The sequence below is a fragment of the Lycorma delicatula genome, chromosome 13 (assembly GCF_047948215.1).
Source record: "Lycorma delicatula isolate Av1 chromosome 13, ASM4794821v1, whole genome shotgun sequence".
Classification (NCBI taxonomy): domain Eukaryota; kingdom Metazoa; phylum Arthropoda; class Insecta; order Hemiptera; family Fulgoridae; genus Lycorma; species Lycorma delicatula.
Window position 1 is genome coordinate 46,350,206 of NC_134467.1, and position 17,279 is coordinate 46,367,484.

At 33.1% G+C, this 17,279-nt stretch overlaps 1 protein-coding gene across 4 annotated transcripts in view; it reads right to left on the reverse strand.

The window, feature by feature from the left end:
• Positions 1-17,279, reverse strand: part of LOC142333674 (uncharacterized) — a 434,117-nt gene that overhangs the window by 77,503 nt on the left and 339,335 nt on the right. For all 4 annotated transcript variants that reach the window (XM_075381088.1, XM_075381087.1, XM_075381086.1 and 1 more), the window contains exons 4-5: positions 17,064-17,230; positions 3,693-3,828 (exon numbers count right to left, since the gene is read on the reverse strand). In XM_075381088.1, the coding sequence (XP_075237203.1) occupies positions 3,693-3,828; positions 17,064-17,112 (185 nt within the window). In that variant the 5' untranslated portion in view covers positions 17,113-17,230. The remainder of the gene's footprint in view (positions 1-3,692; positions 3,829-17,063; positions 17,231-17,279) is intronic.

The window sequence follows — 17,279 nt, forward strand, 5'->3', positions numbered from 1 at the left end:
AAAATATATTTAAATAAAATGAAAAATATTTAAATTAAGTTGTGTGTGTAAGGCGCGCATCATAAACAACCCACAGTTGTAGGGTTTTCCGGAACGCAGCTTTAGCCATAAGATGGGAAAGTCCTACAACTGTGCTGTCAGCTATTTTTTTTATTAAAGTGCATTAACTAAAAAGGATATTAAGAAATGCATTTAAGATGAATAGTGATAAATCTTCAAAACCTTATCTGGAAATCGAATACACCGAATTGAGAGAATACATTCCTTTCTGGATCTCCGTATTAACTGGATGATCCGCGAGGAATGGTCTAAGGTGGCTGGTTTTCTTCGCGCCCTTGCGGCGTGTAGGTCTGCAGAGGGAGTTTAATCGAGGTATTTGATATTGGTAGGATCTCGGGTAGCTTGAGTTCCGGCTTAGACATTGGATTGGTTGGAGGCGGGCGCATTGGCATCGTGCCACGGTTATATCGGTATTGTTTTTGACTCGATTTGGGGGTCCCGCTGGTGGGGGGGCCGCGCTGCCGGGGTATGGTAGCTCATGCGACCGGGGGCGTGGCTTCGTTCTCCCGATGGTGATCCTGATTGTGACTTAGTAATACTTAGTAATGCCGCGCGAAACTCCATGATGTGAACGGGTGGTGGTGCGGGGTTTGTCCCCGGCTCCTGCGCGGACTGGAATGAGGTTACGTTCCCCTTTTTAGATGACCTAATTTGGTCGACTTATTTCGGTGTAGATCTGAATTTCTATGTTGGGTAAAACATAATTTTTATTGGTACGAGTGTGTTTGTCTTCAGTCATTTGACTGGTTTGATGCAGCTCTCCAAAATTCCCTCTCTAGGGATAGTCGTTTCATTTCAGTATACCCTCTACATCCTACACCCCTAACAATTTGTTTTACATATTCCAAACGTGGCCTGCCTACACAATTTTTTCCTTCTACCTGTCCTTCCAATATTAAAGCGACTATTCCAGGATGCCTTAGTATGTGGCCTATAAGTCTGTCTCTTCTTTTAACTATATTTTTCCAAACGCTTCTTTCTTCATCAATTTTCCGCAACATCTCTTTATTTGTCACTTTATCCACCCATCTGATTTTTAACATTCTCCTATAGCACCACATTTCAAAAGCTTCTAATCTTTTCTTCTCAGATACTCCGATCGTCCAAGTTTCACTTCCATATAAAGCGACACTCCAAACATACAGGTACGAGTGTAGCACTAATTTAACTTACAATTCGTTCGTTTTCTGATATATTCACAGTCACGAACGGTGTTATTAAAGCGCGGGGTCTGCGCTTCCGCGTCTCGGTCAGTTAGTTTGAGGGAATCATGTTAGGTTGGATGTGGAGATGTTCGTTTGAGGCCTACGTGAAGACAAAAATTTTATTTGCATTTTATTGATGCAAATGTCTGCCGAGGCATTTACATCGATGGCACCCCGACCGAGGCCTGGCTGATCACTGTGAGATGTAATCAGTTAGAGGGTCTAAAGACGACCTCCGGTAAACCCCCCTCAGGGGTGGGAATGTAGGGGGTAGTGTGGCGACCGGTAACCTCACAAGGTGGGAGTCTTCCCCCTACGGAGTTGGGATGGAATCGAATCCAGGACCTTTGGTTTAGCAAGCAAACACATTACCATTTGTATCATTGAGCGACACACGTTTTATTACATCTGGAAAAAAAATCTGTTTATACTTTTTTTTTTTTTTGTCTTCAGTCATTTGACTGGTTTGATGCAGCTCTCCAAGATTCACTATCTAGTGCTAGTCGTTTCATTTCAGTATACCCTCTACATCCTACATCCCTAATAATTTGTTTTACATATTTCAAACGTGGCCTGCCTACACAATTTTTTCCTTCTACCTGTCCTTCCAATATCAAAGCGACTATTCCAGGATGCCTTAGTATGTGGCCTATAAGTCTGTCTCTTCTTTTAACTATATTTTTCCAAACGCTTCTTTCTTCATCAATTTTCCGCAACATCTCTTTATTTGTCACTTTATCCACCCATCTGATTTTTAACATTCTCCTATAGCACCGCATTTCAAAAGCTTCTAATCTTTTCTTCTCAGATACTCCGATCGTCCAAGTTTCACTTCCATATAAAGCGACACTCCAAACATACAGGTACGAGTGTAGCACTAATTTAACTTACAATTCGTTCGTTTTCTGATATATTCACAGTCACGAACGGTGTTATTAAATTTAGACTATGCGCGGGGTCTGCGCTTCCGCGGTCTCGGTCAGTTTGTTTGAGGGAATCATGTTAGGTTGGATGTGGAGATGTTCGTTTGAGGCCTACGTGAAGACAAAAATTTTATTTGCATTTTATTGATGCAAATGTCTGCCGAGGCATTTACATCGATGGCACCCCGACCGAGGCCTGGCTGATCACTGTGAGATGTAATCAGTTAGAGGGTCTAAAGACGACCTCCGCTGAAGCCTCTGAGGGCTCGGAACGGAGGATGTGGTGTGGCGACCGGTAACCTCACAAGGTGGGAGTCTTCCCCCTACGGAGTTGGGATGGAATCGAATCCAGGACCTTTGGTTTAGCAAGCAAACACATTACCATTTGTATCATTGAGCGACACACGTTTTATTACATCTGCAAAAAAAATCTGTTTATACTATTTTATTTAAATTTTATTAAAAATCGATCACTTCGTTACATCCGTATGAATATATAGTATGAAATATCTGACTCCTGTATTTTGTCCACTTCAGTCCTGAAGGAAATCCCGAGGATGCGGCTTTATCTAAAAAAAAATTGTTTTTTTAACTTATTTAATCAGCTACATATTAACTACCAAATTTCAGCTAATTGTGAAAAATCAATTTTTTATTGTATACAAAAAGACTAATCATATAGGGAGTCAAACCCAGAACCTTTCAGATTAAAGGTAGAGATGCTAGGCAGACTATAGTAATTTCATTATTTCATAAAAAAATATTTTTTTTTTTAGTAAAAGTTGGATTATTTCATGTTATCCAGGTGTAGGATACGTTAAATTCTAATGTCCAATATGTATGGAGAATCGGTACTTTTAATTTTAATTGTGTAATCTGGAACGGATTTATCTTTTCAAAAAAAAATATTTTCTTACTTTTAATTGATATTATTAGATGGTGAGAATATTTGAATGAATTGAATTAATCTAGGTTATTTTTTTACTGATAATTTCGATTTTGACGTTACGGACAAAAAAAATCTTGCTCCATTTTACACAAGAAAACAGACTTTTCGTTAATTTAATTTGGTTTTAATATTTAAATATTTTTTAAGTTTGGTTTAATACATTACTAACAATAGATACCGGAGATAAAAATAAACCATCAAGTTCCAACTTGCTCTATTTTTTCAACCTTAAATTGAGCGTAACTCAAGAGCGACTCCACCAATCGTCACCAAATTTCCACATGCACAACCTCTGATACACTACTACACCTTATCTAAATTTCGATGAAATTGATCCAGTAGTTTTTGAGATTTTTGAGCTACAAAATTTTATATAAAGGCTTATAAATATATAAGAAACCCCCAATTTAATCGAATGGTATTTTCGTACTCCTCATACCTCAAAACGTAAAAAAAATTCATTTTCAAATCCCCCACTCCTATCATGCGACCGAAAATTCGGTTAAAAAAAAGTAACAACAATCAACATTTATTTATAATTCGCTGTTGACTGACCTCGCATCTGTCGGTTTATACGTTACGTCGTATTTTTCGACCAAATCTATTGACGTTGTCCACGAAACTTTAACGGAAGTTGGGCTAAGAAACATCACCGTGATATTTTCGGGTGTACCCATGGATGGCATTGAACCTGTAACATTAAAAAAAAACATAATTTATTGTTATTTTTAATATGTAATTTTTTTAAAAAAACGTTATAGTATTTTTGTTAGAGAAAAATTCATAAAATTAAAATATACCAAATCTAAGAATAATCCAGTAAATTAAAAAAAAAAAAAAACTTGCGCAGTTTTGCGCAAGAAACCCGATTTTTTGTTTCCGACGCCCTCATTATTTCGCAGTCAGAACCGCACTGATTTTTGGAGTAGAACGCACTACATATGTTTGTTTAATCAGTAGACCCTTTTTATTTTTTTTAGAGGCGGGGAATTAATTTTACAGACGCCAAAGCAGTGTCGTAGTCGCTAACAGGTCCCGCTAGGTTTTAGGAAGAGCGTAAGAATACCTGCGCACTACCGACTAAACCTCCACCCCTGGCTATCCACCCTCTCCTGGCATTGCTAATAACGCATTCCATCAGGCAGGGGGAGATCGCTCACAAACACAGTCATACGTCACATCATACTATAAGTACAGATCATAAGTTGAAAATACAATACAAATCCTTACATGAGATCATTAAATAATCAGAATAATACGCAATACAAACATCAAACGAACAATTCAGTGAGCAGCATCAGTACGTAGCAAACTGCACTACAGTATGTCACCGTGTACAAATACAGTTAATCAAGGAATATAATATATACAACGAACAACGTAAACTAACCAATCGATCCTGGACACAAGCAGCCAAGTTTCAACTCGCTCACTACTGTAACTAACGCATAAGCGCGTATGAAAAATACACTACACATTACAACATAACCTCAATTTGAGGTTACCTTCTATTCTGTTGTCGACCTTAAATTGAGGGTAAATCAAGAAAAACCCTACCAATCTACATCAAATTCTCACATGGACATCTACAGATACAACAATACAGCATATAAAAATTTCTTTAAAATTGATCAAAACCTTTTGGAGATTTTCGAGCCACAAATTTTACACATAGGCTTATATATATATATATTTTTTTTTTGTCTTCAGTCATTTGACTGGTTTGATGCAGCTCTCCAAGATTCCCTATCTAGTGCTAGTCGTTTCATTTCAGTATACCCTCTACATCCTACATCCCCAACAATTTGTTTTACATACTCCAAACGTGGCCTGCCTACACAATTTTTCCCTTCTACCTGTCCTTCCAATATTAAAGCGACTATTCCAGGATGCCTTAGTATGTGGCCTATAAGTCTGTCTCTTCTTTTAACTATATTTTTCCAAATGCTTCTTTCTTCATCTATTTGCCGCAACACCTCTACATTTGTCAATTTATCCACCCGTCTGATTTTTAATCAGATGCATTTCAAAAGCTTCTAACCTTTTCTTCTCAGATACTCCGATCGTCCAAGTTTCACTTCCATATAAAGCGACACTCCAAACATACACTTTCAAAAATCTTTTCCTGACATTTAAATTAATTTTTGATGTAAACAACTTATATTTCTTACTGAAGGCTCGTTTAGCTTGTGCTATTCGGCATTTTATATCGCTCCTTCTTCGTCCATCTTTAGTAATTTTACTTCCCAAATAACAAAATTCTTCTACCTCCATAATCTTTTCTCCTCCTATTTTCACATTCAGCGGTCCATCTTTGTTATTTCTACTACATTTCATTACTTTTGATTTGTTCTTGTTTATTTTCACGCGATAGTTCTTGCGTAGGACTTCATCTATGCCGTTCATTGTTTCTTCTAAATCCTTTTTTCTCTCGGCTAGAATTACTATATCATCAGCAAATCGTAGCATCTTTATCTTTTCACCTTGTACTGTTACTCCGAATCTAAATTGTTCTTTAACATCATTAACTGCTAGTTCCATGTAAAGATTAAAAAGTAACGGAGATAGAGAACATCCTTGTCGGACTCCCTTTCTTATTAGGGCTTTATATATATATATATATATATATATATATCACCTGTACTAATAAGCGACACTATTAATCGTGTGTGTGGGTGCATTCCCGTTACCTTAGCACCGGAATATACCGATCACTAGCGGAAAATCCCGATTCGTTAGAACATGTTTCCTGGTGGTCAGGTGTATACGTTTTATATTGCAACACATCGATATAATGTATATATACTCGTATATATATATATATATATATATATATATATATATATATATGAAAGTTTTGGGAAAATTTAGTATTTTTTAACAGGATCCGAATTTTGGGATGAAAATCGCAAATATCTCGAAAACGGTCGGTCCTGAAGCTCTGAAACATTTTTCGATCCCAGTCCACGATATCCCATCCGCTCCCAGTGGTACCCGTCGGATGATAATGTTTTCAAGTGCCCCTTGGGCGCCGTTCGGAAATTGAAGACGGGGTGCCACTGTAATATCTCGGCAACCGCTCGTCCGATTTTCGCGATTCAAAACGGGGTAGGTATCAGCCGGTAGAGCGCTAACTTTTTAACGCATCGGGTACACGCTTGATCGAACGGATCTTGGTTATTCGGAAATTAAATCGTTTAGCCCTACGTTTCGATTGCGCTCACCCACCGTAAAATGTACCTATCTGATCTTACGCTAAATACGTTCAAACCTATGCGCTAGCGCAGCTGTAAAGTATAAACTTATGAAGATAAAATGTTAGAAAATAAGATATATATTAAAAAAAAAACTTTTTAAAGACCACTCTTATATAAAATGCACTAAAAAACAGAAAATAAAAAATATGTAAAAAGAATTTTAAAACACCTCTTAAATTAATCGAACAAAAATGTAAAAAATAATTTTAGGACGGTATCTCGGAACGGATTTGACAACAAGCTTTGATTATGATATGTATGATTATGTGAAAGTAATAGCTTCAAATTGAAAATTTTATCTTTTTGTCCAATTTTTTCTTACGCGTGATGAATGATCAAAAGAGTGGCGCATAAGAAAAAATTGGAAAAAACATCAAATTTTCAATTTGAAGCTATGACTTTCACATAATCTTACATATCACCGTCAAAGCTTGTTGTCAAATCAATTCTGAGATAACGTCCTAAAATTATTTTTCCCTTTTTGTCCATTTAATTTAAGAGTAGTGTTTTAAAATTTTTTTAGATATTTTTATGTATTTAAGTGATGGTTTTTCTTGATAAAAGAACAAAACCAAAAAGTAGGCACCGGAATGTACCGATCACTACCGCAAAATTCGTTAGTATCAATTCCTACAGTTAAATTTCTAATTTAACTTTCGTTATATCAATTTTCATCATTAAAAAAAAAAAAATATATATTTTTACACAAGAGATAATCAATTTTTGATACCTAATATTCCCATTCCGCGACGCCGGCCGCCAGGGCAACCCGTCCGGAGGGCGTGCCCATAGCACTCCACTGCAGCTAGTCTGTTAATAAATAAACTCCTTTGAAAGAAAAAAAGAAATTAATTTTCAGTAAAACGTTTCACTGAAAATTAGGTTTTGTTTTAATGACGTGTACATTTACATAATTTAAATTAATATTTACATAATTTAAATTACAAACACGTTTTGCTTACACGAGTTATAGGAGAATGAAAACACATATGCAGTACTAAAATGCAAAATAATAATACTTGACTTGTTTACACCCTATAATATACTAAATATTCATTTTCCTGCTTTATTTTAATTTGTTTAAGATTTGAATTACATATTTGAACCGCTTCTTGTACAATTTTGTATAAACCATTTCATTTTTATAACTATTCTAACTCGTTTAAATTATTTATAATAATCTCAGTAATTATTTTTAGTTTCCCCGTTCTAGCATTATAACAGAACTATAGCTCTAGAAGGGAAATCATGGTAATCGGTCCAATTTAGTCATACGCGGTTTTCACCGGATCTTCACGTTTTAACACTTAAGGAACCCAAAAAACCGGATGGAAATTTCCCGGTTGTTAATGTTCGTACGTACGTACGCGCGGGCGCGCGCGCGTGTGTATGTGTGTGTGCTCGGTATTGGCTTCTAAATAACCTTATATCTCCAGAACAACTGGACCGATTTTCACAAAACTTGGTCAAATTACGTGTACACCGGGTTATCGTTTAAAAAGTAACCGCATTTATTAATCAACAGCTATCAGTCCCACCGTATTTCTGTTTCCAGGCATGTATACCATATACCATACTCGGGGGGAACCTTTGTAAGATTATTTTCAAAGGAGTGGAACCCGCCCTTTCCACTAAACCTACCCCGACTCAAAAATCTTAAACGGCAGCGGTAACATTTAATTACATTAATTTACAATCCGAAAAAAATAATGAATTTTGGGGAAAAGAAAATTAAAATCCGCCCACCCCTTCGCTTGATAGTTGCAAAAAACCATTTGGGGAAGAAGTTTTTTTAAATTTCAGGTCGACAAAAATAATTATATAATTACGTAATATTACTTCTTAAATCGTTTTGAAATAAACATAATCTTTGGATTAAAATTGTGAAAATTATTTTTTTAATTACCAACATAAAAATTCGCCGTTAAATGTTTTCTAGATTTTCAAGGGTAGGGTCAGCCTAAAAAAACACTTTTTTAATCATAACTTCAATAGCGGTGAATCAATTTTTATTTTATTTGTACCAAATTACTTGTCATTCAAAGGGCCTTCCGATGAGGTGTCACCGGCTCATTTAACAAAAATAAGTTTTCAACCGTTGAAAATTTAGAAAATATTTAAGGACGAAATTTTGTGTTGATACCTTCTCGTATATGGATAAATAAATCATTTATCTATAATTTCTTAAATTTTGCTCGTAGATAAAAGCGTTTGGAAGTTTTTTTTAATGCAAAATTGTCTTAGTTTTCTATTAGTGGTATTTATTTTTTAATAAGATAAAAATAAATAAAATATTGACGAGAAACCAGATATTTTTTTTTCAAAAAACCACGTTTTTTCACAAATAGCAAAAAATTGTAAAATTTTGCAAAATCAATCAAATGTACGGTTAATTATTAATAAATTACATTTTTTTTACATAAATCTACCAAGTGGCATAAAAAAATTTTTTCATCAATTTTTTTAACAATTTTCTATTGTTTATAGCGTCATGTGTTACGAATTATAAATTAATCAAAAAAATTCATCTCTTGTTATAATTAATTAAAAATGAACAAAAAAAAATCTGATGTGGACACTACATGACTTCCTTGTACGGCTATTAAGTTACATACACACGTTTTTTTTAAATTTAGTACATCAAATTTTATATCATTAATAACTTCTGATATTTTTTCATATTTTTATTTTATTTATTTATATATTTTTGTCTTCAGTCATTTGACTGGTTTGATGCAGCTCTCCAAGATTCCCTATCTAGTGCTAGTCGTTTCATTTCGGTATATCCCCTACATCCTACATCCTTAATAATTTGTTTTACATATTCCAAACGTTGCCTGCCTATACAATTTTTTCGTTCTTCCTGTCCCTCCAATGTTAAAGCGACTATTCCAGGATGCCTTAATATGTGGCCTATAAACCTGTCTCTTCTTTTAGCTATATTTTTCCAAATGCTTCTTTCTTCATCTATTTGCCGCAACAGCTCTTCATTTGTCACTTCATCCACCCACCTGATTATTAACGTTTTCCTATAGCACCGCATTTCAAAAGCTTCTAATCTTTTCTTCTCAGATACTCCGATCGTCCAAGTTTCACTTCCATATAAAGCGACGCTCCAAACATACACTTTCAAAAATCTTTTCCTGACATTTAAATTAATTTTTGATGCAAACAAATTATATTTTTTACTGAAGGCTCGTTTAGCTTGTGCTATTCGACATTTTATATCGTTCCTGCTTCGTCCATCTTTAGTAATTCTACTTCTCAAATAACCAAATTCTTCTATCTCCATAATCTTTTCTCCTCCTATTTTCACATTCTGTGGTCCATCTTTGTTATTTCTACTATATTTCATTACTTTCGTTTTGTTCTTGTTAGCGGTATTTCTTGCGTAGGACTTCATCCGTGCCCTTCATTGTGTCTTCGAAATCCTTTTTACTCTCAGCTAGAATTAATATATCATTATTAAATATTATTATAATTATTTTTAAATTATTATTTATCGTAACCTTTTTTTACAATCATAGGTTAATAATTATTAATAAATTTATTTATTTAAACTAAAAAAAAGTAAAAACCGATGTGCCTTCCTCTTATAAGATCCAAATATTTCATAACAAAATTTTATTTGGCTATAACTCTAGAACGGATGTAAATAAATACCATTTATGATATATAGTTGAAAAGCTCTCAATGAGGGCTTATTTCTGCAGTTAAGAAACCGTCTATAATCCAAATTGTTTTTTGATTTTGGGCTTCTTTGGACACTTCGGTTCAGTAGTTTACAATCAAAAGGGTAGGTGCAGAACTAGATGTTACAACAGTCCTAAATTAAAAATTTAAAGATTCTAAATCTAATCGTTTTCCAGTTATGCGAGATACATACCTACGTATAGACGGTCACGCCGAAACTAGTCGAAATGGTTTCAGGGATGGTCAAATTGTATATTTTCGTTGAAATCTGGAAACCGATTTTTTTTGTGATCACAATACTTCTTTTACTTCGGAAATTTGGGAAGGGGTGCGATGTGGTGCCCCACCGTAATATCTCGGCAACCGCTCGTCCGATTTTTACGATTCAAACGGCGTATGTATCAGCAGCGGGTTGGGCGCTGTTTAATACATCGGGTACACTCTTGATCGATCGGATCTTGGTTATCCGGAAATGAAATCTTTTAGCCCTATGTTTTGATTGCACTCACCCGCCGTAAAACATACCAGTGCGATCTTTAACTAAATATGTTTAAACCTGTGCGCTAGAGCAGCTATAAAGTATAAACTTATGAAGATTAAAAAGTACAAAAAAAATCTTTTTAAAAAACACTCTAATGTTAAATGTACTAAAAAGTAGAAAATAAAAAAATTGTATTTTCTACTTTTTTAACTGTGCTCTTGAAAAGATAGTTAGGGTACGGAACAAATATTTAGACAAAAATAATGGAATAAGATTGGGAACTTAAGGAGTAAAGATTAAACGTTTAGCTTTCGCTGATACAGTATTATTACTTAAAAACTGGATGGAAGCCGAACAAGAAATAAAGAATTAAAAAATAAGCTAATAAAATCGCGTTTGAGAGAAAGAAAATTTTGATAAAAACTGCCCGAATTTCCTTAGTATAAATAACAATAGCAAAAATGAAGTAGATAATTCAAATATCTTGGAGAACGCATCGGTTGGAATTCTTTAGATAAAATAGCGTTAACAGTTAGAGATAATAAAATGGAATTAGCTTTCCATCTAACGAAAAACACACATAACAGTCTTTATCGTGAACTCAAAATTTCTACACTATAAAACTTTCATAAAGCGGAAGCACTCTACGCGGTAGAAACCGTAAGACTAGTCACAGTCTTAAGGTTTCTGCCGCGTATGTATAGAAATACGTACGTACGTATATAAATACGGTCGTACGTACGTATAGACGTCACGCCAAATTAGTCAAATGGATTCAGAGATGGGAAATTTTCGCGAATGCAATACTTCCTTGTACGAAAATAAATAGAATGAATTAAACATTTACGCTGTTAAGGTAGACTTATATTCCTGTATTTTAATTAATACGATAAAAAACTAAAAGAGAGATTGCATTTATTTTCAAATTAATAATAATTAAATTTAAAATAACATATAGATTTATATATTACGCTTAAAATCGTCCAAAAAGATATTTATTTAATATATTATATGTAATAAATAATGTCTTGTTTTAACTAAATGAAAAGCAGATGTAAAATTGTTTTAGTTCATTTGAATCGATCGTTTAATGAACTAGTTCATTAAAATAAATTAACATATTATATTTTAATTCGACTCGACTCTTCATTTATTTTATTGCATCGTTATTTATTATTTTTATTTTCAGAAAAACAGAATATACAACCGTTGTTAAATTTTAATTATAAAAAAGAAGAACTTCCATCGTTGTTCGCTTCATTAAATTACATCGGCGCGGAATTTCACCTCTTTCACGATCAACACATCCGTTTCATTCTGCGTAGATTTTCATCCTTCATTTATGAATGTCTTATTTAAAGAGAAACAAAATCATCTTATTTTTCCTTTCTCTTTTATTTACTATGATTTTCCATAAAATATCAAATAGTAAAAAAAAAAAAAAAATAATAAAATTAAGCTGAAAAAAAAATTTTTATATAATAGTTAGATTAATAAATATTAATTAATTAATATATATATATAAATTTATCTTTAGGAAACACAAAATAACAGAAAAATGAACTGGATTGACATAGGAGAGGGCAACGCTCCATAACTAAGCCTCGTTTTATTGGTTTTGTTTTACGCGAAAGAATCTGTGTGTGTAAATGAGCAGATGGGTGGAAGGTTGACGTGTGTATGTGTGTGTGTGTGTGCGTGTGTGTGTGTGTGTGTGTGTGTGAGTGTGTGCATGTGTGTGTGTGTGTGAGTGTGTGTGTGTGTCTGTATATATATATATATATTATTTGACTTATTTATGAAACTTTACACTTATTTATATGTTATAATTAAATATTAAAAACTATAAATATATGGAGTGAATTACTGCATTTAAAAACCAATAAAAGCTTATTATTACTACTATTATAATTCGGTCCGATTCTTTTAAAAACTGAAAATTACATACAGAGTGATTCACGAAAAATGTTACAACCTTTAAGTACGTTGAATGTTAAGTGTAATCTGAAATCCGGAAGACAGAATGGTTCTTGTCATTGGTTAAATTTTAATCGGCTTTCTCTCTCTGATAATGTTGTTACTGATCAAGAAATCTGTGACGGCGACGAATGTTTGGTGTAATCTGAAATACGGAAGAGTAAATGTTTCTTGTCATTGGTAAAATTTTTATCGGCTTTCTCTCTTTGATAAGGTAGTTATTGAAGGATTAACTGTGTGGGCGTTGAATGTGAAGTGTAATACGAGATACGGAATCGTGAATGTTTCATCACTTTGGTTAAATTTTTTTCGGCTTTCTCTCTCTGATAAGGTTGTTCTTTAAGAATTAATCTGTGTAGGCGTTGAATGTAAGGTGTACTCTGAAATACTGAAGAGTGAATGCTCTTCATCGGTTAAATTTTTATCGGCTGTCTTTCTCTGATAATGTAGTTTTTTAAGAGGTAATCTATGAAGGCTTTGAGTTTTAGGTGTAAACTGAGATACTGAAGAGAGAATATTACTTTAAATGGTTAAATTTTTATCGGCTTTTTTTCTTATAATGTAATTATGGAACAAGTAATTTGCGAGGGCTTTGAATGGTGTAGTCCGAAATACGGAAGAAAAAATTTTTCTTGTCATAAGTTAGTTAATTTTGATCGCTTTGCTTTCTCAAATAGATACTTTAGTTATTAATTCTGCGAATATTAATGCAAACAAAGTAGAACTTGTAGAAATATTTAAATATCTTGGAGGGATCATTATTTGTAATGGTAACGAAAAACAAAATCGGGCCGAAAGACTTAATAAATTATTTAAAGCGCTACAAGTAACCAAAAATATTTACAACAAAAAATCGCTCTCGATTAACACTAAAATTAGACATTACAAAACTGCGGTTAAACCAGTAATTACGTACGCGAGCGAGACTTTATTTAGATTAAATCAGAAAAATAGGACCGAACCTTTGCTTAAAGTCGAACGCAGGATTCTTAGAACCTGCATAACAAAAAACATGAACATGAAAATCAGTGCCGATTATCGCCTAATAAATTTCTGTACGAAAACTTGGAATCCTTAATCGATACTACGAAAAAGAAGCGAATTTCTTTCTGCGCACACTCGTTAAGATCACCGCAGGATAGGATTACTAACAGAATTATCGATCGATCTTGGTCTTTAAAAAATCCGCCGTTATGGATCAAAGAAATTAAAGAAGACGTGCAAGAATTAAATTTGACTTACAGGATTAATTAAAGATCCGAATACCGACTTTAAAGTAAGAACTTTTAATTATACAAAAAGGGTTTATTCAGAAGAGGATCGTAAAGCAAGATCGTTAAGAACGACTAAATATTGGGAGAAAGTAAAAGCTAAGAACTTAAAGGCCAAAAGATCGGCAAAAAAGACTTGAATTATTCTGACTAAAATGGTCCTTTGCGGCCTTAAAAGTAAAAAAAAAAAAAATAAAAAATAAAAAAATTTAACAATTTTTAACAAAACGATATTGAAAAAGGTAAAACAATACATTTCTATTATACAATTTTTTTATTAATTTAGAATTTTGTAAAAATAAAATTTCATGTTAAATAAAACTCTTACCAGCCCGATTTCATTTATTAAACAACGAATAATCATAAGAATTGTATTATTTCTGTAAATGTGATATGTATTACATATAAATGAAATCGGACCGGTAAGTGTTTTGTAACAAATATTTCTGTTTTTTGCTTGTTATATGGAACGCTTAAACATCATTTATTATCTACTAGCAGACTCGGCAGCGCTTCGCTATTGCTAGATTTGAGTGATATATAGATTAAATGAAAACAATTGAAAGTTTGATAAAACATGAACAGAATGAACATTACGGAAATTCACAAAATTTGACTTTTATTCTGACTTTTTAAGTCAGAATGTAAATAAATTCAATCGGCAAAACAACAGCACTATCTATCGGATTTAATTCAAACCACTCTCAAAACACAGTAGTCGGTGGAAAATATCTTTTTAACGAAAACAGTTATGGCTGCAAAATCATCATAATTAATACTGAACATTAAGAAATTTACAAAACATTACCGAACTTCACAAAATTTAACGCCTTTTATGAAAGTCAGAATGTAAATAAACCCAATTATCTACCTATCGGATTTAATTCAAATTACTCTCTAATCACAATAGTCTGTTCAAAATACCCATAACTTTCTTTCTACTGGTTAGATCGAGGATTTCAGTAGCTTTAAACCTTCTCCGGTCAAAGCTAACCATTTTGAAAAAATCCGCGCGTAAATCGGTCCAGTAGTTTTTTACTCTATAGCGGAACACATACGAACATTGCCTTTTTTATATATAGAAGAAGAAAGTCTGTTTGTTTCGTAAATATCTCGAACCCAGCGCCATCTAGGCAGGTCAATTTTTTTCTCTTTCCATATAAGTAACACATTTTCTGAATATCAGCCAAATGGCCATAAATACAATTTTTCGAAATATGTCGCCCCAGCGCCATTTAGCGGGTTCAATCTAATTCAGAAATCTTCCCTGGCAAACCCAAAGTTTCATCGCTGTCGGATGAACGGTTTAGGAAGACATAAGAATCATATAGAGAGCCAAAAATTCATTTATATATATATATATAGATTAATGTATGTGTATTGTCTACTACATATAGTTTTTTAAACAAAATTTTAAAGTAACAACAGATTTTGATAATAGAAATGAAATGTCTTACTTTTTTTTATATCAATATCGTTTTATTAAAAACAATTTTATTTATATAAAATTTTTTATTATTGAATTGACGAAATGATATCTTTTCTTTCTTTTTCCTGTTTAGCCACCGGGAATTACCATTCAGGTATTATATCAGAGGACGAATGAAGATATATATGAATGTATATGAAGTGTAGTCTTGCACAGTCTCAGTTCAACGGTTCCTGAGATGCGTGGATAATTGAAACCCAACCACCAAAGAATACCGGTATCCACGATCTAGTATTCAAATCCGTATAAAAATAACTGCCTTTAGTAGGACTTTAACGCTGGAACTCTCGACTTCTAAGTCAGCTGATTTGGGAAGACGCGTTTTCACCACTAGACCAACCCGGTGGGTCGAAGAAATGATATCTGCGAGACTCTTACCATACGGTTTACAATTTTATTGTAATTTTTCTGGATTAATTCTACTTTTATATTAATCATTTAAAAATTAATGCGTAATCAAAGTTGGTAATTTAAGTTTCAAAATTATATAGTTTAAAATTAATGATGTCATTGTTTAATTCAGAAAGTTTTGTTTTATTTAATGTCCGTATTCTCTCGGTGTACTATTGAAATATAATTGAAGACATTGTACTAAAAACCATTTGTTAAAAAAAGTTTTCATTATTTTAATGTGTTAGTTTAAAGTTTATAATTAATTTAGCAGGCAGTAATCATAAGAAATTGAATTGATTTTTTGAAAGTATATGTTTGGAACGTAGCTTTATATGGAAGTGAAACTTGGACGATCGGAGTACCTGAGAAGAAAAGATTAGAAGCTTTTGAAATGCGGTGCTATAGGAAAACGTTAATAATCAGGTGGGTAGATAAAGTGACAAATGAAGAGGTGTTGCGGCAAATCGATGAAGAAACAAGCATCTGGAAAAATGTAGTTAAAAGAAGAGACAGACTTACAGGCCACATACTAAGGCATCCTGGAATAGTCGCTTTAATATTGGAAGGACAGGTAGAAGGAAAAAATTGTGTAGGCAGGCCACGTTTGGAATATGTAAAACAAATTGTTAGGGATGTAGGATGTAGGGGGTGTACAGAAATGAAACGACTAGCACTAGATAGGGAATCTTGGAGAGCTGCATTAAACCAGTGAAATGACTGAAGACAAATAAAAAAATTGAATTACTATTATATAAATAAACGCTTATTAATTATTAAGAAGAGTACGTAGCAAGACCAACTTTATTTATAATGTTTTTAAACTATAAATATTTGTTGATATTAATTTCGTTTAATAACTTTTAATAGTTTCCTGTAATAATGGAGAAAAAAAACTTAGAGTAGGCTTGAACCTTGGTCGCTTAAATAGTGATCAGGCACTACTAATCAATCTATGGAAGATTTAATTTAAGCGTTAATAATTGCTAGTATGTATATAAACTATGCTTAAAGGTTATTTTTTGAATTGGTTTGAAAAATTGAACATCTTTTGTTATATTTTGGTTGTTCAAATCAGATTATAAAATTATTTATAAGCGCTGATAAATATCAGTTATTTAATTATTTAAAAATAAAATTCTGAAATTTTCTATAACAGTCCGTACATTTCTGCTTGTGTTGCGAAAATGACCCTTCTTTCGATTATCTGACTTGAATAAAACAAAATCCCTACCGTCACGATTATACATATTTACAGAACTTTAAAATCCCTAAATTAATTTTGAAACACTCTGTACTATGTCGATTTATAATTTATTTAAAAACTAAAAACGGAATAATAATAAATAAATAAATAAAAAAACTGACCAACCAAACCGGCGCCATGTATGAAGAGCAGTGTAGCCAACACGACCATACTAATAGGCACCAATTATTATTAGTGCTGCATCGTCGCAGTTGGCAACAATGGAGACGGTTCCAAACCATAAAGCCAGAGATATGCAATGTTACTCATTTCTCTCCTTCACATCTGCCTGAAAAAAAAAAAAAAAAAAAATTTATTAACTTTTTAAAACAATCCAG